The 26,908-nt window shown below is 27.9% G+C and overlaps 1 protein-coding gene across 1 annotated transcript; it reads right to left on the bottom strand.

Annotated features, from left to right (window-relative positions):
- Positions 1–449: 449 nt before the first annotated feature.
- On the bottom strand, positions 450–26,908 carry LOC123263830 (synaptic vesicular amine transporter). The gene is made up of 11 exons (XM_044726859.1): positions 26,682–26,908; positions 9,758–9,917; positions 5,004–5,228; positions 4,646–4,811; positions 4,414–4,556; positions 2,385–2,567; positions 2,211–2,312; positions 1,909–2,135; positions 1,260–1,443; positions 1,052–1,185; positions 450–973 (listed from the first exon to the last, which is right to left on the bottom strand). Exons 2-11 carry the CDS (start codon positions 9,873–9,875, stop codon positions 908–910), a joined length of 1,548 nt encoding a protein of 515 aa, XP_044582794.1. The 5' UTR covers positions 9,876–9,917; positions 26,682–26,908; the 3' UTR covers positions 450–907.

Raw genomic sequence — 26,908 nt, 5'->3', positions numbered from 1 at the left:
CTCACAAAATGCATTGTGCATATTTTGTTAAGATAAATCATCTGGTTGTTTCTATTTTCCAAAATCAACTGAAGAAATTTATGAGATACAGCGGATATAATTTTTTATTTTATTAATTGCAATTAAACGACACTGAGTTACATAGCCATCCGCGGTAGGGGGCCTGCAATTCCTTCAAAGAATTAAAAAAAAAAACATTTGACTGAATTAATGAATTTTTTGGCAAGCTACAGTGTTTACAAGGTTCATACTTGACGGACGGGAAAATTTTTTAAACTATTTTGATGTTTTTTTCCGTTTCTATTGCACTAAATAAATTTTTTGAAAGTATGCAATTAATCTCCATTAAATAATCGAGACAATAGTATGCTAAATATCTTGATTCCGTTAACTAACAAGGGTATAATAATAAAAATAGTTGCCGAAATATGGGGCGAAAAAAATTTGTTCGATCGTAAACCACTCTCTGATGCTTCTTATCATCAGTCGTCCAAAATGCCAACAACATTTTTTTTTTTTAAATATCAGGTTAGAATTTTTCTAAACTCTCAGTTACCAAAGGAGTTAATCATGTGGTAAATCCGAAAGAAGCCGAAGAAACCCGAGATAAAATTTATTAGAAGGACTCGCACGTAGTTCGTGGAAACACTCTAATTTTAACTAAATTTCAACATTGTTTTAGATAATTTAACGTTTAATTTTCGTTTAGAAAATAAGCTTTGAAACTTTTTATCTAAAATATTTATCCGTAAAAAACTAGATCCGCTGATTCTACTTTACTGTAAATGAGAAAAAAAAATTTTTTTTCAATTATATAACAATATTTGGTGACTAGATGTAATTTAGCGTAAATTATAACTCCTTGAATAGATAAAAAAAAATTGATAACTGTTTACCAACATTTCTATTATTCTTCTTCTTCGTTTTCATAAGACACATATCGAACTGATGATTTTTCACCGATGATCAGAGACTGTAAACATAATTTTGAGCATATTTAAATTTTGTTATTTCCAAATAATTCTTTATTAGAATAAAATAATTAAATTACCTTTTTTTCTTCTTTGGTTGGCGGAGATTTCAAAAAATACATCAGTGGAGCATACATAAAGCATAACATTGCGGTTCCAAAGAGCATCCATTCAAAACCAATAGTGTTAACTAACGTTCCACTCAAAGCAGGACCTGCAATTACGCCCAAAAACATGAAAAAAACTTTAGGTTTAATTGAACTTGCGAATTTTAAACCTAATGCGTACCAACAACATAACCTAAGCAAAACGCAACATCTCCAATCGCATAGACGCTGCCGTAAACAGCCGTGTGTCTTATATCAACAAGGTATCCTAACTCTGGCATCATAGAGCTGTCCACCATACCGATTGCAAATCCTAGTCCAGCATTTGGCATTATCAAGTGGTTGATATTCGTCGCCAGAGGTATCTAAACCATCAAACGCATGTGATTAGCTTTTCTCTTAATTTTTCTCTCAGTGCATAATTAATAATTACTGATTATTAATTTTTAATTATTAATTATTAATTCTTAGTTAGTAATTATTATTTATTAATTCGTAATTATTAACTAGTATTATTAATAATTAATTATTAATAATTAATTATTAACAATTAATTATTAATTAGTAATTATTAATTAGTAATTATTAATTAGTAATTATTAACTAGTAATTATTAACTAGTAATTATTAATTAGTAATTATTAATTAGTAATTATTAATTAGTAATTATTAAATAGTAATTATTAAATAGTAATTATTAAATAGTAATTATTAATTAGTAATTATTAATTAGTAATTATTAATTAGCAATTAGTAATTAATAATTATTAATTACTAATTATTAATTATTAATTACTTATCAGATTAAGTCTCGGAAAAATAATACTTACACACATCAGACAAAAACCTATAACAATTAATCCAACCAAAGAAGCAAGCCATCTTCCCATCCGATGACCAAGCGGTCCGAATAGATTTGTGCCTATGAGGTAGCTGATACTAGCCGGAAGGAATGTAGCACCTTGTTTCCATCTACTAGCACCCATTGTGTCCATCATCCAGATCGGTAAGCTCGGTTCTAGCATTGCGATTCCCATGTTTGCAAATGTGATGGCTCCTAAATTTCAAGCCCAAGTTATTTTGATTCAACGCAAAAGGTGGAACTTCATTGTGAGTTGGACTAATTAATTACCTGCTGCAACAATGATGTAAGGATCCGTTACCAAGGCCTTCAACGATGGAGAAGCAGTTTCCGTGTAGACAACCGTTGGTTGAAGCATCAGCAGCTGGAGCACTGGAACAATTGGTATTGCAACACCATTTGTAACTACTGTAAGTATGTTTAATTAAGTAGTTTGGTACTTACGTCCGTCACCTAGGGCCAGCACCGACAACGCAAGGAATGGCGCTGATTTGCCAACAAACTCGTACATCAATCCCCCGAACGGAGGACCAATCAGCACTCCCAGAGCTAATCCTCCAAGTGCAATACCCATTGCATTACCCCGCTCTTTGTCATCTTGGTATCTCTCGGCCAACATTCCCATGCCTGATTTAAATTCGTAGATTTATTAAAAATACGGATTTAATATTAAAAAATTTGGTTTATTTAAATATGGATTACTTTTAACCAAATCTATTTTGTTTTGGTTTATATCATTTAATTCGCCTGTTTATTTTATTAAAGTAACATTTCTTAATAGTTAACAAATCTCCTTTGAAATAAATGATAAGACGTTTGAGTGGGTACTTTTGCTATTTGAGTTATCCTAATTTTAATGCCTTTATCCAAAGCCTAACATAATTCACTAATTTAATATACATACACTGTAAAAAAAAAACCGGTGTGAGTCCATGCGGTGTACGGTGTTAAAAATTCCGGTGTTAAATTCAACACCGAAATTGGTGTAGCAGTAACACCGTTCGCGGTGTAAATATTTTTTTTCGGTGTTATAAATTTTCCGGTGTTGATAATATTTGAACTAACACAATTTTTATAATTAAACTTTTTATGTTGAATAATTGAAAATAAATAATCAAAAAAAGTTAGTATTTAATAGATAAAGTTTAAAATAATAAAATATTAAGTAGATAAAAATTTTTGATTAAAATAAATACACTGTAAAAAATTTTGATGTAAAAATGGACCCGGAGCACTTTACACGGCTGTGTAGCGTGAAAAAATGGTGTGAAATTCTCTCGGTGTTAATTTTCGATCCGTGTTACTTTAACACCATTATTAAAGGACAATTTTAGGAGATCATATAAATAATCGGAAACTTCAAAATAGTGCATTTTAGTAATTATTTCATAACTTTCCTTAAATTTTACGTAGAACCTTTTTTGAATATTCTTAAAACATTTTTTTAACTATTTGAGAACAAATTTTGAATACTTTTGAGACATTTTTCGGAAATTTTTGAGACAATTTTGGAACATTTCTTAGACAGTTTTAGAGTGTTTTTGGAACAAATTTGAAATATTTTTAGAATGATTTTACGACAATTTTGAACGTTTTTTAAATGATTTTCATAGAGATAATATATTTTTTCACAGCTGTAGTTTTTTCATGTTTAAAGCATCCATTATATTGTGAGAAACATCATGGTTACGATAAAAATAATTATTATATTGCTCCTAAACATATAATATTGTAAATATTATTTAACTTGTTGTATAACATTCATTAAATCGATTTCTGCGTAATTTAATAAATTGAAAATTCTTAAATAAATGTTACTTATCTTATTTTGGTAAATATTGAATCTTAATTTTGTTTTATGGATCATGTAATATTCATACTCCGATATGGTGTAAATTTATTCTACTGTTACACCGGTATTACACCGGATTTTTAACACCGCAAAAGAGCACCGCTACACCGGTGTTAATTTACAGGTGTTACATAGCGGTGTTAAAATGGACTCATTTTAACACCGTTTTTTTTACAGTGTAGATAAATTTAAAATGAATTTAATAATGGAAAAAAACTATAAAAATCCAACTGTTGGCTAATTATTTTAGTTTATTATAAATTACCCTAATAGAAATTAAATAAATAAAGTGCTCCTTATTTCTTTGATGACCCTAAAAATATCTCAGATATTATTTACTATATTACAAAGCATGATTTCTTTACCAAAATTAAAATATCACATTTGTTTATAGTTAAAAAATGTGATTTTACTGAAATATATGATTTTAAAGTATTAAAGAAAGATTTTTTAACTATAAACAATTAACTATTTAATTAAAATAAATAGACTGGAACCATATCTTTGCCGCAAATAAATTTAATGGTGTAAAATAAGTATTAGGTGATTTTTAAACAACAGATTTATTTATAATAAACTCATTCAATTTAAATAAACTGTTCTCTGTGTGAAAATACGTACCAGAAACAGTTGAGCAGGAGGAACCAATACCCTGTAAAGCCCGAGCTATGAAAAGTACACTATAGCTTCTACCAAATGCGAATATCAAAGTTGAGACGAACATTATGACAAATCCAGCAAACATTGGAACACTGTATCCGATTCTGCAAGATTTTTTAATTAAATTATTTTTTTTCTTTTTTGAAAAATGAAATCATGCATTTTTATACATAAAAACTAAATGAATAAATACTTGTGAGTTAAAGGTCCTACAATAGGATTGGCAAGTAACTGAACAAAAGCTTTCGAAGCGAACATTATCCCCACGGCCACTGTTTCCTCCAATAACTCTTTATGTCTCTGAGATTTCTCTACATCTTCTAAGGAAGTTGTGTTTATCGGCACCATAATAGTAGAACCTGTATTATTATACAAGAAAAATAACAATTACGTAATATCAAGTTATAAATATTTTCTATCCTCTCAGTACACTACTTGGAAAACGTCAGCTTCATGAATTAAAAATAAATAGCTAATAAATTTAAATTAGAATTTTTATTAATCAAAGAATGAGAGTAAGATATATTAACTTAAAAAGAAAAATGACTAACCATTAACAATAGAAACCGGAGCGCCGGTAGTTGCTTGAAGAAATTCAAGTTGTCCATTATTTGAAGCATTCACTTGGGGACAGGTACATTTAGTTGGAGGGATGGGTGTGCTTATGATACTGGCAATTGTCATTGGCCGAGTCGTATAATGAGGCCCATCTAAGTGCTGACTTAGTGTATTATTCGGGTGTTTGATGTCGTAAAGAAATTCCGGAATTATTGGCACTGAAAAATATAAAGATATACAGTCTTTTGGTTTTTTTATTTTATTAATTGCAATTAAACGACACTGAGTTACATAGCCATCCGCGGTAGGGGGCCTGCAATTCTTTCAAAGAATTAAAAAAAAAAACATTTGACTGAATTAATGGATTTTTTGGCAAGCTACAGTGTTTACAAGGTTCATACTTGACGGACGGAAAAATTTTTCAAACTATTTTGATGTTTTTTTCCGTTTCTATTGCACTAAATAAATTTTTTAAAAGTATGAGATTAATCTCCATTAAATAATCGAGACAATAGTATGCTAAATATCTTGATTCCATTAACTAACAAGGGTATAATAGTAAAAATAGTTGCCGAAATATGGGGCGAAAAAAATTTGTTCGATCGTAAACCACTCTCTGATGATTCCTATCATCAGTCGTCCAAAATACCAACAACATTATTTTTTTTTAAATGTCAGGTTAGAATTTTTCTAAACTCTCAGTTACCAAAGGAGTTAATCATGTGGTAAATCCGAAAGAAGCCGAAGAAACACTCTAATTTGAACTAAATTTCAACATTGTTTTAGATAATTCAACTTCTAATTTTCGTTTAGAAAAGTTTCGAAACTTACAAGAGTATCATATACATTATTAAGAGAGTAATTATTATGATAATAATAATTATTATTAATAAAAGATTATTTATTATGATAAGTATTTAGGCTGCCGTCAAAAATGCTCTATTTCTAGGTACATAATTAAGAAATGACCTTGTATCTTGTGAACTATTGACATTTTTGAAGAAATAGGCTCATCTTGATGTTATACTCATCAAGACCCATCATTTGAGTACCCACATCAATTTTTCATATATTTATATATATATTATATATATATGTATATATGAAAAATATATCAAAATTTAATATTCTATTAAATTAAAAAAACAAATTGTTTTTAAAAAATTGCATTTTTTCATTTTCAAAAATTTTTTTTGCCATTTGTTTGTTATAAATTTTTTTAAATTATTAAATAAATGCTAAATTAATTATCATTAATTAAGAAATGACCTTGTATCTTGTGAACTATTAACATTATTAAAGATATAAGCTCATCCTGACATTACACTAATTAAGACCTTTCATTTAAGTACCCACATCAATTTTTCATATATTTTATATATTTATATACATTATATATATATATATATATATATATATATATATATATATATATATATATATATATATATATATATATGATAAATATATCAAAAATGCATGTGGGTACTCAAATAAAAGCTCTTGATGAGTATAACATCAAGATGAGCTTATATCTTTAAAATATATGATATATATGTATATATGAAAAATATATCAAAAATGCATGTGGGTACTCAAATGAAAGCTCTTGATGAGTATAACATCGAGATGAGCTTATATCTTTAAAAACATATATATTAAAGAAAGTACAGTGCAATTTAACAAAAGTCATTATTTAATATCGCAAAATTTTATTTATGTACAGCTCACAAGTCACGGCAGTCACGTAGTGACTGCCACATTGCTAGCAATAATAATATTTTCTCAAAATTTTTCGATCGTAAAGCACTCTATGATGCTTTGCATCATCCTGCAATAATTCAGTCATTTCTCACAAAGTATTTTTATTTTTATAACCATCAAAGTCGGCTCCTTTATATACAACACTTGTAACTTATAATTGTTCACATTACTAGGTCAAGAGTACTCTGAATCCCTTAATTTAATTCTTCAAACTTTCCAAGCAGTCAACTCTTCTCTTAAAATCCATTTTGTGCTCTAACATATACTAAAAAAAAATTCGCGTTATTTTTGTCTAATTGTTTCGATATATTATCCAAAAAAATTTATTTAACGTAATAAAGGAAAATTTTTTACTTCTGAAAATTGCTCATGTAAATTTAAATAACACTCATAAATAAATAAATCACATTACTAGTATAGCGAATAGCAAATTTTATTCTATTGGGAACTGAACAAAATTGACTATTTTATTAAGACTCTATGCTACGTAGAATTCATGTACCAATCGATATTATTTCTTCAATAAAATTGAACAGATTCATTCGGATTAGGTAAGATTTTCCTTTAAGTCGCGAACAATTGAACCTTGCAAATTTTATTACTCGAATAAGTAAAACCTAAAAAGAAAAGGAATCTGAAATAATTTACAAGAGAAAAAAGTCTTTTATTTTTATTTTTATTATTTTTATTGAAAAGGGTCCGGCTTGTCGGGCTCGGGTAAAAGAACCCGAGTATCAATAAATAAACGGTGATTGTGTTGCCATAAATATCATGATAATCGTATATAAATATCTGGAAAAATATTGAGAAATAAAACATACGGTCAATCACTTTTGGTTCAAGCTTTTAACTCTGCGGCATTGATATTCCCTCGGTATTTTTTTCCCCTAGTACAATCTTTAATTCAATAGCTGCTCATTCATGGTGTATGAGATCTATCCGAGGCACTATACAGTACATGGAAAAATAGCTACCAATTCCGATAAGTGGTCATGCATTTATGGAAGATCTCTTAAAGATATAATATACACATTATTTAGCTTTTTTAACAAGCAGGTGTTGAATGTTAACATTTAAGAAATTTCATCCATTTATTTATGGGTGATTCTCTGTAAGGATGTTTTTTGCTGTCCCAGGTATTTTTTTATTGGAAAAATTGTTATTTTGTTACTGAAAAAAATTTTTTACCAGAGTAAAAAAACATTTCTATTTGGAGCATTGAAAATTAAAATGAAATAAATTTTGGTTTTTTTGCTACAAATTGGTAAACCACCGAAATAACAGTCCCCTGGGCTGTCCCATTCCCAAAATTGAAACTTTAAGATTAAATTTAAGTTATTCGTCCATAATATATAATTTGGTCCATAATGTTTATAAACTTAGTTAGTTAACTAACAATCTTCTTCAATAAAAAGTACCGAAAATTAATTTGTTTCATTAAATTCATTAAACCAAAGTTTGTCCCAGGCATTTTAAGAACAGTCCCCTGCTAGAAGTTCAAAGCCAAAATAAAAAAATTCAGCGTGTTATTTTACCTTTTGTAAGGTTTATAAGGATCTAACTAGCCTTGAATTAATAACCATAGCGCTGTTAGCGCTTTATCGGCATATTATTTAGTTTCAAAGCACCGTTTGTGCTGGAAATATGTGTCTGGGCCAATTCAAAACTCAGTCCCCTGGCAACTATTTTTATTTATAATTTATTTATAAAATTCGATCCATAAGTCTTAATATTATTCTAATTAATGTAAACATTCATTGAGAACTTGAAAAGTTGAATGCATTGAAATAGTTTGCTTGATTTTTCTCAATTTGATAAAAAAAAACAGTCCCCTGACAAACAGTCCCCTGTGATGTTATATGGCACGAGACACACAAATATCAAAAAAACAAAAATTAATTTCGCTATTTATTTATTATGATTAAGCTGATAGTTTTGTAGCCCTTGTTAATTTTTTTTCTAATAAAATCAAAAATAATTTGGTCGGACAATTTTGTACAGATTTAAGACGTCCTTACAGAGAATCACCCTTATAAATTTAACTTGAAGGAAAAAAAATTTTTGCACGCCTCATAACGCGAAGCGGTTGAGGTAGCGCTTTACTCCCGACACAACGTCAAGGTCGAGCAATTTTATGATCTTAAAATGCCTCTATCACAAGCATATTGCACTTATACAATAATATGAGTAGACGTACCTCGAGAAAACACTTTAATTAATCCATCTTATAGTTTATAAAAATAATTAAATGTTGGTACTTTTAAATAAAAACGGTTAGAAAAAAATTTTACTTGGACGTTCGGATGTCTGTACGCTGATTTAGTATGCAAACACGATAACTCCCGAACAAAATAGATGTATCGAGACTGGGCTTTTTTTATTAGTTCCACAATTCGATTATCTGCTGCCGTATTTAATATCAGTAGCCTAGTTTACGTAGTTTTTTTTTTTAAATGAATTTTTATTTAAATTCACAATGATACACACGTACAAAAACAAAATAACTTTTCTTATTTCTCTCACGAGAAAACTATGGCGCCACTTAATCAAGTTAAAATGAGATCAACTAATCATATCACTAGATTTTTTTACGCGCGCACATTTGACAAGAAAATTCGGCGCCAATAATTAAAAAAAAAATTATAAAATACTCTGTAAAAAATTAATTATTTTTTTTTCTTTTTAAAAATCAATTATACAATTTATTTATTCAAAAAAAATGTATGATAGGACTGAACTAAAGGCGAGATAAAATAGAAAAAACAATTTTTACTACAAAAGCATTAAAAATCTAATGAGTCTAAAAGCTTTATAATAAAATTACGCTGTTTGACAGAATGCGCCGTTTCATCTTTTGCATTCGAAAGTCCATTAGCGAAAATTTATTTTCTGCAGAGGAATTTATGAATAAAATATGGTCACCTCAAGTCACTCATTGGTGTATTAAATTAAATAAAAGAATTGTGAATTATTTATTACTCACCTACAGTAGTAAGCAACATGTTGTCTAGAAGAAGCGCAATGGCTACGATAACGAGGACGAGCTTCCGGGACTCTCGACACCGCTGTAACCAACCGCTCCATGCTCCCCCGGCCATCATGCTTGATATATTTTTTCGTTGTCTTCCTCAGCACCTTAAAAACTTCAAAATTTATTCATTTTTAGAGCTATTATTTAAATTAAAAATAAATTAAATCCCTCACGGTTTTGGAAATGCCGCAAAGATTCGGTATTTATACGATATAAATGCTGTATTTTTACCGTAATACTTCAGTTATTTTAGCCAGTTTTTTTGCCGAATTATTACGAAAAAATTAAGAAATAAATTCAGAATATTTACGGCAATACAATAGAAAAATTACGGTATAACAGCATTTAAACCATAAATGTACCGCATATTTACTGTATATCTGCGGCACTATTGCAGCAAAAAACCGGAAAAGAAGATCCCTACTTTATATTACCGGTAAAATACCAAAAATATGCTGCTTTACCACTATTTTTCAAAAGCTTAATATTTTTTTTATAATATTATAAATTATCATGAATAATTTTTAAGAGGTTAATAAATTAATTTCTCTATTATTGATATTATTATCATTTTTTTAGTCCAGACCGGGATTCGAACCCGGATCATTTAGTTACGCGCCAAAGGCTCTACCAGTTGAGCTATCAGAGACACTATCCGTAACTATTTTCTCAGTCACCTAATAAGACCCACCGAGTAATAAATACCACCGTCCATCTTACGGTAGAAAGCATTATATCTTTAATTATATCAGTATAAACGCGGCAAAATTGCAGTCTATCTTCGGTATTTTTACCGTAGAAATACAATTTTATTATTGTAAAATGACAGTAATATTATAGTTAATACATAGATTTTTTACGGTAAAAGTTCTAGAGTTTTACGGTAATTTTATTGTATTATTTTTGAACTTTGCAGCAAAAGTACGGTAGAAATGCTGTATAACTAGAGTAGAAAAACTGGCCAAAATAACCATAGAAATACCGTATTATTTCATAATTATAACGGTAAATTTATGGTAAACGCATTAATACCAAAAAATTTACGGTATTTCAAAAACCGCGAGGGATTATAAATTATACACAGAAAGAAAAATTTCTTGACTGGAGAACAAAATTCTTGGCTCAAGAAAATTTGTCGGGTACCTAAAGGAAGACCGAAGTTGTGTTGGCCAAAGTTGAAATTTTTCTTTAAATTCTATTCTTGGTGCAAGTCATTTTTTCTTATCATAAATACTTGATACAATAAATTTTTATATTTGATAAAGATTTTTAGATACTTTAGGGAAGCAGCGCCACCTCCTTCAGCTGAGAAAAAAATTTTCTCACCTTGAGAAAATTTTTCTCGAGAATATTTAATACCCATTTTATATTATTTTACCGTGCAATTATACATATTGAATGAAAAAAAATGATGAAATATTATATGATCTTGCCATTTGACATGTTAGTCAATAAAAATATTAATGAAAATTAACTGCTATGTTAAATATCACAATTATTTTCAATAATGAAAAATAATGTATATTTGTGTTTAAATTCTAAGAATAGGATCTAAATTGATTGTAAAGATCGTAGAAATTCCGGGAACAAATGACGGAAAAAAAATATCAAGACGTCACGTAATCTCCTGGATCGACTCTCGAAGCCGTAAGTACTCGATAAATAACGTCAGTCATTCTCTTTATAATTACTCAGAAGAGACGAAGAATTGAAGAGCTCTGTTGTAAAAGAACTGCAGCGGTATTTTTTTTTTATCTTTTATACACACTTTTTATTTTTTTCCACTTTCGTTTCTTCCATGAAAATAATGCTCGCACCCAAGGGATTGTGTTCTCAAGGAAATTCTGATTGATTTCCCTTACCACTAATCTTCTTTTTTTCCGCGGGTACTTGCCATTATCAATGTGGATAATTCATTGTTCAAAAAAGGTAAAATTAATGATAAAAAATTTACTAGCAGCTATAAATAAATAAAATTTTGGTTTATTAAATAATGATTTTTGTTAAATTGCATTGTACTTTCTTAAATATTGACATTTTTAAAGATATAAGAATATCCCGATGTTACACTTATCGAGAGCTTTCATTTGAGTGTCCACATGCATTTTTGATATATTTTTCATTTATGCATATATATATAATATATATAAATATATGAAATATATAAAAAATTGATGTGGGTACTCAAATGAAAGGTCGTAATGAGTATTATATCAGGATGAACTTATATCTTTGAAAATGGCAATAGTTCACTAGATACAAGGTCATTTCTTAATTATGTAATATATATAATAAATATTTTAATAATATAAGCTCATTCTGATGTTACACTCATCAAGAGCTTCCATTTGAGTGCCCACATCAATTTTTCATATATTTCATATATTTATATATATCATATATATGTATGTATGAAAAATATATCAAAAATGCATGTGGGTACTCGAATGAAAGCTCTTGATGAGTATAACATCGAGATGAACATATCTTGAAAAATATCAATAGTTTACTAAATACAAGGTCATTTCTTAATAATGTAATATATATAATATATTATTTTAAAGATATAAGCTCATCCTGATGTTACATTCTTCAAGAGCTTTCATTTAAGTACCCACATGCATTTTTGATATATTTCTCATATATACATATATATAATATATATACATATACAGGGTGTCCCAGAAGTAACGGACGCCATTGTAGCATCTGATAAACAAAATAATTCTGAGGCGAGAAGTCCTTAGTCATTTTTAATCAGACGCATAGATAATTAGTATTAATTAAAATAACGTCCTTTTATGCGTTAGAGAGAGAGAAGCGCTAGTGTCAAGTCAAGTGCGTTCCAACGAAGACGCTTGCACGTGTGAATGTGTGGGGTAAATATGTGTGACTACGTTAGCTATAGAAACTAGTTAGTCATACAGTTAGTTGTGTCTTTGTTTGGCACATACTTTACTGGACACTGGCGCTCATATCTAACAAATAAAGAGACGTTATTTTTAATTAATAATTAATTATCTATGCGGTTAATTGAAAAATGGCTAAGGACTTTTCGTCTTAGAATTATTTTTTCATCAGATGCTACAATGGCGTTATACTTTTGGGACACCCTATATAATATATATAAGTATATGAAATATTTGAAAAATTGATGTGGGTACTCAAATGAAAGGTCTTGATGAGTATCACATCGGGATGAGCTTATACCTTTAAAAATGTCAATATTTCAGAAGATACGAGGTCATTTCTTAATTATGTATCTACACTCATAAAAACGATTTTGTTGAAATAAGAAAAGACGGGATAACTGAAAAATATGTTCTGGTAACAAATAAGTGTAGTTATAGTAACAAATCCATTAGTAGCATTAACAAAATGTTTCAAGTTGTACTAACAAACCAGTCTGTTAAATCACCAAATCAATTTGTTGTCCTAACGAAATTATTTTATTGCTATAACAAAACTAATTTGTTGCTAAAATATTTTCCAAATCAGATATCGCTGATTATAACATACTTTTAAATTATAGATTCTTATAAAATGTACTGTAACAAATTTATTTGTTATTTTAATAGAATAATTTTGCTGTTTCAACAAAAAAATTTGCTATACTAACTAAATTATTTTGTCGAATCTACTTAAAAATTTTACTATAGTAACCAAATTGTTTCGTTGTTATAACATATCAATAACTTGCTATAACCTAAATTTTGTTATTTTAACATATGGTTTGTTATCCCTATGTTAACAAATGCATTTGTTACTAGAACATATCTTGGGTTATTTTAACAAAATTTTTTTCTGCGTGTAGAGAATTTTAATATGCAGCCTTAAAAAAATCGATTTTATAATATGACAATCTTAGACAAAAAATTCTTTTTATTCCCTTAATAATATAGATGATTTCGAGTTTTTTAAATAGACTGAAATTTATAAAATTGAAGTAAAGTGGAGAGTGGCAATTTACAAAAGTGAAAAATTGTAAAGTCGAAACCACTTGAAGACTCTTAAAATTATTTCCGTAAATTTTATTCCGGTACTTCTTTTACACTTTGACCAAGTAAATGGTGTCAATTTTAAAAAGTTCTTATTTGAGGTCGCTCTTTTGTTAAAACTTTCATCGGAAGTCAATTAAATTAGTCACCGAGGGTAAAAAGACACGATTCAGTGTATACTTTTTTTTTTTTTTTTTTATATAAAAGAAATATTATATAAATCTCTTAATTAATTTTCTCAGAGGATAAAAAAACGTAATTCCCCTTTTAAAAGAGTTTTAACTTAAAATAAAAATAATTTTTTTTTTTACTAAAAAATATTTTTTTTTCGTTTCTTTCATAGATGTGAATGTTTTCAACATTTTTACATTGATTGGAGCAAAAAAAAATTTTTTATATGCCCTTTTGGTTCTGCAGAATATAGTAGTCGTAAATAAATAAATTTATTTGTGTAAAATAAGTATTTGGTATAAAACACACCCTTAGAATTTGATTTGTCTACGCAACGAAGTAAAAAACGAGCATATAACGGTGCATAGTCACGTTTTGTCATAATTTTCCGTAGATATGGCGGGTGACATGATTTTTCTATTAACTGCGCTTGAGTCTTTGCTGTTCTTGATTCAAGTGGTTGAAATGTTTGTACGTGACAATTTTTTTATGGCTAGAAACTCTTAGAAAAAAAAAGATAAAGTATTACTTTTGAAAATTTTTTTTTATTTTTATAAAATTGCCGGTGAATTTATAAATTTATTGTAAAAATGAATTATTATTTAGAGTTTATTTTAGTAATTGGACAACAAATAAATGGAAGTACTTGATTCAACTTGAGATCTGTCGGTTGCAAACCACAGACGTCAATCGAGCGTGCTCTCTCCAATTCAATAGCTCTTTACAATCTATTGACAATTTGATTGTTGATCTTGATTATATTAAAATTCCCGTTGCTAAATAAGGAAAATTTATTGTTTTATAATTTTAGTCATTTTTGTTAAATTTAAATAAAAAATTTAAATAATTACTTCAAATAAATTTATCAATTTAAATCAAACAAAATTTTTTTTTGTTATACGCTCTTTTGGTTTTAAGAAAAAATTGTTTCTAAAGTCATAAAGGTGTATCCTGTTTTTTCGGTTTATTATCAATTATAGGTCAGAGTAAGAAAAAAAATTGCAAAGGTAATAGAAATTGTCACTCCACAACTCAATTTATATCAACAAATATTTATTCAAGTGAAAAAACGAATGAAAAATTAAGAAAAAATAAATTCATCAAGGTATTAGTCCTACCCGGAAAAAAAGTAAACTGTAATATTCACTCGGATTCCGGTTAATTTTTATAGTTTCAAACAGTAAAGCGGACATCGGGGTGGCAAAAATATAAATATTACAGAACTTAATGTACAAAGTATAAAAGCCACAATTTATAATTTAATATCGAAAATAAGTGATTAGTAGCTGTCACTATAGTAAATAACGACTCTTTCATCTTGAAAAATTACAGTTTCAAACAGTAAAAATTGCCATTTCAATATATAGTCGATATTATGAGGAGAAGGGGAACTCAGATGAAAGAGAAGGGGGTCTCACTCTGGGAGAATTTAACATTTCAAACAGTAAAAATTATACTTTTAAAATATACATTTTACCAGTCCAAGCAAGTCAATAATTACAGTTTGATTTTTAACGTTGCGTTTAAAATTTACCATTTTACTTTGTAAATATTGACGTTGCTTGTATAAGAAATTTACTAATTTTATTTTATACTTTTTACATATCATAAGATCATTTTTTAGGTACCAAATAATAAATATCAAAGTCTGAATTGTTAATTATTATACTTAAACATTTTAGACATTTACATAGCGAATATTACTGTTTGAAATAATATTTTCTTTCATGTAAAGAATAAATTGTAACGTTTAAATTGTAAATATTATAAAGTGAAAAGTAAAATCACGATTTTACTGTTTGAAATGATAATTTTTAGCAGTTGATCATTACACGGAAAAAAGTAAACTGTAATATTCACTCGGATTCCGGTTACTTTTTACAGTTTCAAACTGTACAGCGGACATCGGGGTGGCAAAAATGTAAATATTACAAAACTTAATGTAGAAAGTATAAAAGCCACAATTTACAATTTAATATCGAAAATAAGTGATTAGTAGCTGTTACTATAGTAAATAACAACTCTCGCATGTTGAAAAATTATAGTTTCAAACACTAAAAATTGCCGTTTCAATGTGGAGTCTATACTATCATACCGAGTAACTTGTGACTATGACCATAGTAAATAACAACAGTGGTTTTATAAATTTTACAGTTTCAAACAGTAAAAATCGCCATTTTAATATGTATTTTATAATATCACGCCAAGTAATTTTTAACAATAATAATAGTAAATAACAACCCTGATTATTTAAATTTTATAGTTTTAAATATTATTTTCGAATATAATTTATTAAATTTGCTATCGGGATCAACAAAAAAATTAACAATAAAAAAAAAACTATTGATAAAAATTTTTTTTTTCATTTTGTCTTTATCTTGTTTTATTTCGTTTTTTTTTTTTTTGTTTCATTTATATTTTTTTTTTGGAGTTTTTTAAAGGAGCTGGAGGAGGGCTAAGGTTTCAATCACATTTTCTCATTCATTCATTTTGATGAAGTTTTACGCTTGCCTTAAAAACAAATTCAGAAAAATATTGCCCTATCCGAGATTCGAATTAGTACCCCTAACGCACGCGAGACTATCACCTAACCGCAACGCTATGCAAACGTTGGAGAAACTTTTTTGTCAGGAGTTTGATTAACCACGTATTACTGGCTATCTTGACAGTGTTAGTGTCTCGTGCCGAGTATACGTTGAAAATATTAAATATCTTCGTTTATATGTAAAAACTATTTACTGACAATAATTATATAAAAATTAATTAATTAATAATAATTATACTTATAATATTAATCATAATAAAAAACAATACCAATAATTTATTTTTTGAATTTAAATAAAAAATAAAACAAAGAGACTATTCTTTACACAGAAGGATTATTTCATTGGTGCAGTGATATTGATTAATAAAATTATTATGCGATGATGATTATAATCTTTCTATGACTTGGAATATCTCAACAAAATATTATTAATAGTAATAATGATAACAATTATAATAATCATAATAATCATAATTATAATTATAATTACAATATATCGCGTACCTTAATGAAATGAGAAGTTTCACGTTTTACAATCAATTTAGAGACCAGTTATGAAATATATGATCTTATTTTGTAAACTTATTAATATTTATTTTAAAAATTTTTTTCATTAAAATTGTTGTCGGCGCTGTCCAACACGTGTTAAATAGTATATTACACTACAAGGGCAGAAAGTTTGAGATTCCTGCACTGTGCGCCATGATGCCCGAGGCGAAGCCGAGTATACACCATCTGCCCGTGTGGTGTATACTATTTTTCTTTATTTTCGGCCGAAAGTACGCTGACTTACAAATCAATTAACGTTACAGTTAAATGTTCTTAGTATGCTGTCGATGCCCGCCCAACATTTGCGGCACGAGCGAAGCGAGTGCGGCTGGTCGAGGGGCGGGCATCGACTTCATCTAAATAGACAAAAATAATAGTAACTTTTAAAATTAAATTAATTCAATTGAATAGTCTTATTTTTATTAATTTTTGATTACTCAAATACATTAAAATCATTAATTTTATCAGAATTTTAATTATTTCGAGTAATTTTTCAACTATTTTTAATTAATTATTGCATATTTTCTTTTTTCATCACAACTATTACCAGTACATGAACTATAAGAATTATTAATAATGAATGAAAAAAAATGATTCAATATTATTTGATCTTCCCATTTGACATGTTCGTCAATAAAAATATTAATGAAAATTTATTATTAAGATATTTAATTTTTTGGAGCAAAAGAAAAATTTTCTCAAAGACAAGAAAATTTACTTCTGTCAAGAACTTAATTTTTGGAACAAGAGAGAAATTTTCTCAAAACAAGAAAATTTTCTTGATTCAAATAAATTGTCTTGAATCACGACACGTATTTCTTGAAGCAAGGGAATTAATTTTGTTGGAATAAGTGAAATTTCTTGTGTCAAGAAAATAATTAGGAAGAAAAATATTTTTTGGTTCAAGTGAACCTTTCTTTCTGTATAAATATTTATCTGCAGACTTTTTAGGTAACGTATCTGTTCTTATAATTAGATTAGCTACCGTATCGAAATTCCTTAAAATTTCCTTTTGATGATGATAACGCATTCATTTTTTAAAATTTTATTATTTTTCACGCGATATAATTTTTAGATTATAAATTTCAACACACAACGACATAAGAACCCACAAAAGCAATTTTAAGGTTAGGCCTGAGTGCACAATAAACCGCGTCAGCTCTGGTGAATACTTTTTTCGCTGCCTCGTACATCAATTCAGTGCACAACTAGTTTCTTCCAGCGCACTAGAGCAGCGCGCATGCGCGCCCCTACCAAAGCATAAATGTCGGTCTTTCTGATTCCCAACAGAAGTAGCAAGTACGTGCTTTCGGCCGTGAATAAAGAAAAAGTCATGTGCATTGGCGAAAAAGATAGTACATACTAATTTACTGCTCTGCAAGAGCATTAACTTTACAAATGAGGAGAAGGGGAAGGTCCCACACTCAGAGAATTTAACGTTTGAAACAGTAAAAATTCTACTTTTAAAATGTATATTTTACCCGTCCAAGAACATCAATAATTACAGTTTGATTTTTAGCGTTGCGTTTAAAACTTACCATTTTGCTTTGTAAATATTGACGTTGCTTGTATAGAAATTTACTAACTGTGGTTTATATTTTTTACATATCATACGATTTTTTACGTACGAAATGATAAATATCAAAGTCAAAGTTCTTAATTATTATACTTTAACATTTTCGACTTTCACATAGCGAATATTACTGTTTGAAATAGTATTTTTTAGCGTGTAAACAATAAATTGTAGCGTTTAAATGATAAATATTACATAGTAATATTACAACTCGACTATTACTTATTACAGTTTACTTTTTTCCGTGTACTTATTATAAATCGACTGTTATTTATTACAGTTTAAAAATTATGTTATTTATTTACATGTTTTAAAATGTAATCGACTGTTATTTATTAACACGTTTTAAAATTATTACTTAACTGAGCATCAACTATAATCATTATAACGCACATGCGTGAACAAAAATAATTTTTGACTTGAGATAAATTTTCTAAGTCCAAGAAAATATTAAGGAAGACTAAATATTTATTAAATAAATTAAAATTAAATTTTGAAATCAAATTTAGTTTTACCCGAGAAGCGAAAAATAATTTCCTTATTTTCTGAAGCGTAGCACAGAAACTTGTTGAGAGGATATAAGCAACAGTTGGTCTTAACAAACAGAAATTGATTCAGTCGATGTTTCTATTCCGCATTAAAAAATCGGTTATAATCAGATCAAAGTCTGTGATATGAGCAAGTATAATTTTCATCGTCTTCCTTCCTTACTTACAAGTACGAGAGTTTCTTAATTGACGATTCTACAAGTTTGATCACAGGATCTGTGATAGCGAGGATCCGTAAATATACTCAATGAAGGAGCAACTGTAAATTTGATAACACTAATTGGAGCTCTTTGCTTTTGAGAAACTACTGCCTTGAGTTTTAAATTAATTAAATTCTGCATTACGGTGTCGAGTCACTAAATTAAGGATATACGTTCTATTGTTGACAATTCTTGTCATTATTTTTGTGTTTTGTTTAGCCATACGTGAAAAAAATTTTTATATATGCGTCATATATGTAGCCTATCTGGTCATGAGGCCTTAGATTTATTTAAAATAGCTTAAAAATATATTATAAATGCATGTGGGCACTCAAATGGAAGCTCTTGATGAGTGTAACATCGGGATGAGCTTATCTCTTTAAAATATATATTATATATATTGCATAATTAAGAAATGACCTTGTATCTTGTGAACTATTGACATTTTTAAAGAGATAAGCTCATCCCGATGTTATACTCATCAAGACCTTTCATTTGAGTACCCACATCAATTTTTCATATATTTACATATATTATATATATATGTATATATGAAAAATATATCAAAAATGCATGTGGGTACTCAAATGAAAGCTCTTGATAAGTGTAACATCGGGATGAGCTTATATCTTGAAAATATATATTACATAATTAAGAAATACTCTTGTATCTTCTGAACTATTATCATTTTTAAGGATATAAGCTTACCCCGATGTTACACCCATCAAGACCTTTCATTTGAGTACCCACAGCAATTTCTCATATATTTATATACATTATATATATTTATATATGAAAAATATATCAAAAATGCATGTGAGTACTCAAATGAAAGCTCTTGATGAGTGTAACATCAGGATGAGCTTATATCTTTGAAAATGTCAATAATTAATAACTGACATTGCTATCTTATCAACTAATGATATTTTTAAAGATATAAGCTCATCCCGATGTTACACTCATCAAGACCTTTCATTTGAGTACCCACATCAATTTTTCATATATGTTATATATTTATATATATTATATATATGTATATATGAAAAATATTACAAAAATGCATGTGGGTACTCAAATGAAAGCTCTTGATGAGTGTAACATCAGGATGAGCTTATATCTTTGAAAATGTCGATAATTAATAACTGACATTGCTATCTTATCAACTAATGACATTTTTAAAGATATAAGCTCATCCCGATGTTACACTCATCAAGACCTTTCATTTGAGTACCCTCATCAATTTTTCATATATTTTATATATTTATATATATTATATATATTTATATATATTATATATATTTATATATATTATATATATTACATATATTATATATATTATATATATTATATATGTAATATATATAATATATATTATATATATTTATATACATTATATATATTTATATATATTTATATATTTATATATATTATATAAATGTATATATGAAAAATATTACAAAAATGCATGTGGGTACTCAAATGAAAGCTCTTGATGAGTGTAACATCGAGACGAGCTTATATCTTTAAAAACGACAATATTTAAGAAAGTACAGTGCAATTTAACAAAAGTCATTAATTAACAAAGCAAAATTTTATTTATTTATATTTCACAAGTCATGGAAGTCTCATAATATTTAAAAAAATAAATAATTATAATGTATCCATGACTACATGCACGAATTTATTAGCAAAGCAACAGTGTTGACGGGTGGTTGGGATACTTTCCTCTTGGTTCTTTCTCGCCCATCCATTTGGGTACCCGTCTCGCCACTTTGTCGCGCGATATTGCACTTTAAACGAGTTACTTCGTCAATTACATTATCCACTGCGGAAAACGCTTTCATTTCACTCATCTCTTTCTTCTTCGATACGTTCACCTATTTTGAGCGTATCTTAAATTTCACGGCTTTTATCACGCAATGTCACACCCCCAATTAACCAATCAACCGCATAGAACTCATCAATATCAATGTGCATCAATTTTGCTTCTATACTAGTATATTGTACCAAAAATTTGGTAACTCCAATAGTGCACGCCTTTTAAGAAAAAAATAAATTAATATAATTAGTATAATTGATTTTTAAAAGAAAAAAAAGTAATTAATTTTTTACAGAGTATTTTATAATTTTTTTTTAATTATTGGCGCCGAATTTTCTTGTCAAATGTGCGCGCGTAAAAAAATCTAGTGATATGATTAGTTGATCTCATTTTAACTTGATTAAGTGGCGCCATAGTTTTCACGTGAGAGAAATAAGAAAAGTTATTTTGTTTTTGTACGTGTGTATCATTGTGAATTTCAATAAAAATTCATTTAAAAAAAAAACTACGTAAACTAGGCTACTGATATTAAATACGGCAGCAGATAATCGAATTGTGGAACTAATAAAAAAAGCCCAGTCTCGATACATCTATTTTGTTCGGGAGTTATCGTGTTTGCATACTAAATCAGCGTACAGGCATCCGAACGTCCACGTAAAATTTTTTTCTAACCGTTTTTATTTAAAAGTACCAACATTTAATTATTTTTATAAACTATAAGATGGATTAATTAAAGTGTTTTCTCGAGGTACGTCTACTCATATTATTGTATAAGTGCAATATGCTTGTGATAGAGGCATTTTAAGATCACAAAATTGCTCGACCTTGACGTTGTGTCGGGAGTAAAGCGCTACCTCAACCGCTTCGCGTTATGAGGCGTGCAATATTTTGAAGAAATTCTTAGTATTGACTAAAGGAGAAATTTTAATGAAAAAGTAATTGATGATAGATTATAAATTATAACTATAGCTTTAGATATTTAAAATAAGCTTGATAAAATGGTGTCAATTAATCTATTTTACTATCTCAACTCTCTGGTAATAACGTTATCGCCAGTAATTACAAGTAGCCTAGACTCAGTAACAGAGTGCCAGGTTATGCAGATTGCTTTATAATGTCATTACCGATCACTCTATTAAATATTAACTTTACTAAGCGGTCTCAACTTTATCTTTCTGTTTTCAATTGTTCCGGAAACTTGTACAAAGTTACTTTAACCCCTATATGCATACATTCATGCATATATATTCATACATATATGTTCATATTGTATAAAGACTTATCAAAGTGTTTTCTGGCTGTGACAAGAGGAAATTAAAGAGGGTGTACTGAGAGAAATTTCTTTAAAAAAAAAAAAAAAGAAATTGTTGGGACAAGAAATTAATTTAAAATAATTTTATTTCCTCGCTTTTTTTTTTAAGAAACATTTTTTTCTCTCAGTATTAAGAATGAATTTTTAAAAACACTGAAAATAAATTATACAATTATAGACGGCAAAAAAATTATAATTGTTTGTTAAAGAAGTTCGAGCGTAACTAATGAGTCAAAATAATGTTAGAATTTTTTTTTAATTTTGGTTTTTCCAATATTCGTAAAAATTTTTTATTTTAATTTGAAATAATTTAAACAATTTAGTAATTGATGACTTTTACTTATTCAATAAAGTAAAGTAATAAAATGACTTTGGTATTTATTACTTGCCGGAATAAATAAACAGATTTGGCAATAGTAAGCTTGATTATACCCATAACCTGAGATGTGGATGAGTGTGTGAGTTAAACATTTCTCTCTCTGTAACTATATTTCTATCCTTTTGTTTTTTCTCAGCTGTTGACGCGATGTTGTCAAATCTTTATTCGAATAAATGGCTGACGATAAACCAGTTACAAACATAAAATTTGACTTTAAATATTTCAAAAATTATATCGGTAATGTATTATTATTAAATTGTTTTTATATTTTGCAATAATCTAAGTTTCTTGTGTATAGTTTTTTATCCGTTAAAGTTGGGAGGTTAATATTGAAAAAAATAATTAAAGTCTCGACAAAACGTTTGTCCGCCATTAGAGCCCGTGTATAAGGAGATAAAATATGTGATTTTTAAAATTTAATATCTAAATAACTAAACGGTGAATCTTTTTTAAATTTTGGGATTAGATAAATTACCTATTTATTTATACGCATACTTAAATTCAAAGCTCAAAGTTGGAAATTATTTTTTACATTAGATTCGCTCGAACCTCCTTAAGGAGATCCAAGTACTCTCCTACTGTAAAAAGAATGTCTATAAAAAATTCGTAGAAATACTTTTGTTATATTAAAATTAATTTTTAAATTAATTAAGAACATTTTTTGGGAAATTTCCGAACAAATTTACTAATTAAATAATTATTAACATTTAATTGACTAATCCACAGATTCGGTAGAATCTAGCGCCAAGTTCCGTTCAAATCCGTTGTAAACGGAGCGCCAGACTACCGAGTATGTTTACCATAAGCAGAGCGATATTTTCAGGTTGCAAAATTTTATTCATTCTACAGACCTTTTTTTTCTTCAATGATACTCTATAATAATACGTTATATGTTATATTACCAATATTAATTAATAATGGTCTTTGAAATAATAAATTCTATTTAAAATTAATTAAATTCACTGGCACAAACTATAGCGACCCAGATTTTTAGATCCTGACTTTTTTCTTATGGAGAAAGTGACATGTCACAGACTAAATAATTCGAGAATCCATGGTAATCCTTCTATAGATAGGAAACTACAGTTAGAAAAAAATATTTCACAGCTTGAACCTACACCCGCCAGGGTGCGCTGGAATTATTTCTACATAAACTGTAGCTTCAAGAGGATAGTTTGTTATAAAAAATTCAGCCAACGCGAGATGTAAGTTGATACCAATTGTCAATTTTTATAATAATTACAAAAAATACTAAAATCCGAACAAAAAAAGTTTCACTGTAAAAAATCGCACCAAGTCCACGTTCATAAGACTTTTAAAAAAAAAAAATTTTTTTTTCTTTACAAAAAGATATAAAATCAAAATATTAAAAAATCCAAGTAACCGATATGATTGTATATAATTTTTGGAAATTAAAAAACATTTTGTTGTAAATTTAAAAATTAAAGAAATAATTTTGGAACGTACTTGGTGTGCGTCATTGTGTATGTCAAATTTTTTTTCAGTCTTAGTAGATAGATTTTACGAATTTTATAAAAAGTAAAATATTTTGCAACCACGCACACTAAATACGTTCCAAAATTATTTATTTAATTTTTAAATTTACAACAAAATGTTTTTTAATTTCCGAAAATTATATACAATCATATCGGTTACTTGGATTTTTTAATATTTTGATTTTATATCTTTTTGTAAAGAAAAAAAAATTTTTTTTTCTTAAAAGTCTTATGAACGTGGACTTGGCGCGATATTTTACAGTGAAACTGTTTTTGTTCGGATAAAAAATATAGCACTCTGAATTACCGGTATACACTTGACAACACAAAAAGAGTGTCCCTAACCTTAAAATTTATTTATGTTTACTGTCTAACTAAAATGACTAAGATCTTCTAGCATTTAAAAAACTGTGGTTACTTATGCTTTGGGTAACTGCGCAAGCGGTGTTGCCAAGTCAAATACAAGACTTTAAAGAACGCAAGTTCCCAGTGATTTTTCATAAAAAATATAAAATATCTCCGTAATACGTTCAGAAAGCTACTTTTTTTATTGTTTTAATCTTTAGCTTATTATTTTTTCGATCAAATTCAATGAAAATAAATTTTTTTTTAAATCGTTAATTGCATTAAATTCTTAACCAAATACACGGCTGGTAGAATCTCCATTTTACATATAAAAATTACAACCCTCGCGGTTTTTGAAATACCGTAAATTTTCGGTATTAATGCGTTTACCATAAATTTACCGTTATAATTCTGAAATAATACGGTATTTCTGTGGTTATTTTGGCCAGTTTTTATTACTATAGTTATACAGCATTTCTACCGTACTTTTGTTGCAAAGTTCAGAAATAATACGATAAAATTACCGTAAAACTCTAGAACTTTTACCGTAAAAATCTATGTATTAACTATAATATTACTATCATTTTACAATAATAAAATGGTATTTCTACGGTAAAAATACCGAAGATATACTGCAATTTTGCCGCGCTTATACTGATATAATTAAAGATATAATGCTTTCTACCGTAAGATGGACGGTGGTGTTTATTACTCGGTGGGTCTTATTAGGTGACTTAGTAAATAGTTACGGATAGTGTCTCTGATAGCTCAACTGGTAGAGCCTTCGGCGCGTAAATAAATGATCCGGGTTCGAATCCCGGTCTGGACTAAAAAAATGATAATAATATCAATAAAAGAGAAATTAATTTATTAACCTCTTAAAAATTATTCATGATAATTTATAATATTATAAAAAAAAATTTTAGCTATTGAAAAATAGTAATAAAGCAGCATATTTTTGGTATTTTACCGGTAATAGAAAGTAGGGATCTTCTTTTCCGGTTTTTTGCTGCAATAGTGCCGCAGATATACAGTAAATATGCGGTACATTTACGGTTTAAATGCTGTTAATATACCGTAATTTTTCTATTGTATTGCCGTAAATATTCTGAATTTAGTTCGTAATTTTTTCGTAATAATTCGGCAAAAAAACTGGCTAAAATAGCTGAAGTATTACGGTAAAAATATAGCATTTATATCGTATAAATATCGAATCTTTGCGGCATTTTCAAAAACGTGAGGGTTAATTTTAAAAGCTAATTATTTGATTAAATATCCCGGAAACCTACTGTTTTTTAATTTTTTACTAATTACTAGGCTACGTAGATTGAATTTACAAATTTTAAAAATTTTACTACTTCACGTGGATCTCCTTAATATCTTCACTTTTATAATTTAACATTTAAAAATTTATTTTTACAGTGTTAGATTAAAGCGCGCGCAATTTAAATTTCTAAGTTAAGAAGAAATAAAAATTTATAATTACAATTCTTTTTTTATTGATTCAATATTATTTTTTCTGTAAATCTTGTTGCAAGTTTTAAAAAGTAAGCTTCAATTATTCTCTGTACTCTAAAAAATTTTTATCTTAATATTAATAAATGAATAAAAATGTTAATTAAACAAAAAAATTAATTCTTTAATAATAAATAAAACTTTAAAAAAGTAAAATAAAATTTTTTTAATTGAATAATAATTAATCTAAATTTATTAAATTAACATGCCTGGAAAAAAAAATTCTAAATTTTTATTTTAATTAATAAAAAAAATATTTTTCAATAAAAAAAAAAAATAATAAATTAACATAGCTGGAAAAAAAATTCTAAATTTTTATTTTAATTAATAAAAAAAATATTTTTCAATAAAAAAAAAAAAATTAAAAATAAAAATAATTATTAAAAAAATATTATATATTATAAATGAAAAATTAAAAAAACTTACCAAAAATAAAGCAACTTTTTAGGAATAAAAATTTCCGGCTAGTCCTCTAGATTCCTTGAGGTAAATTTGTAAACGCGGATGATCACCCGTGGAATCCTTATGGCCGAATGAAAGTAGATCCACGGTGGTCGCATCCTAGTGAGGGTTGGTGTTATCGCCGGCACACCAGGCCGATCTCTGGCAACAGCTCCAACTGGCCACGTCTCTCAAGTTCTTCTCGAGTTCCT

This window comes from Cotesia glomerata, linkage group LG4, assembly GCF_020080835.1.
Source record: "Cotesia glomerata isolate CgM1 linkage group LG4, MPM_Cglom_v2.3, whole genome shotgun sequence".
Taxonomy (NCBI): domain Eukaryota; kingdom Metazoa; phylum Arthropoda; class Insecta; order Hymenoptera; family Braconidae; genus Cotesia; species Cotesia glomerata.
This window is presented reverse-complemented; position numbering and strand designations above follow the sequence as displayed.

Bases quoted from the DNA above. Each gene is read 5' to 3' on its own strand.
- LOC123263830 (XM_044726859.1), bottom strand. From the start codon at position 9,875: ATGATGGCCGGGGGAGCATGGAGCGGTTGGTTACAGCGGTGTCGAGAG. The intron at 5,229-9,757 runs GTGAGTAATAAA...TATATTTTTCAG, and splicing joins CATGTTGCTTACTACTGTAG to TGCCAATAATTCCGGAATTT. The intron at 2,136-2,210 runs GTAATTAATTAG...CTTGAAATTTAG, and splicing joins TTACATCATTGTTGCAGCAG to GAGCCATCACATTTGCAAAC.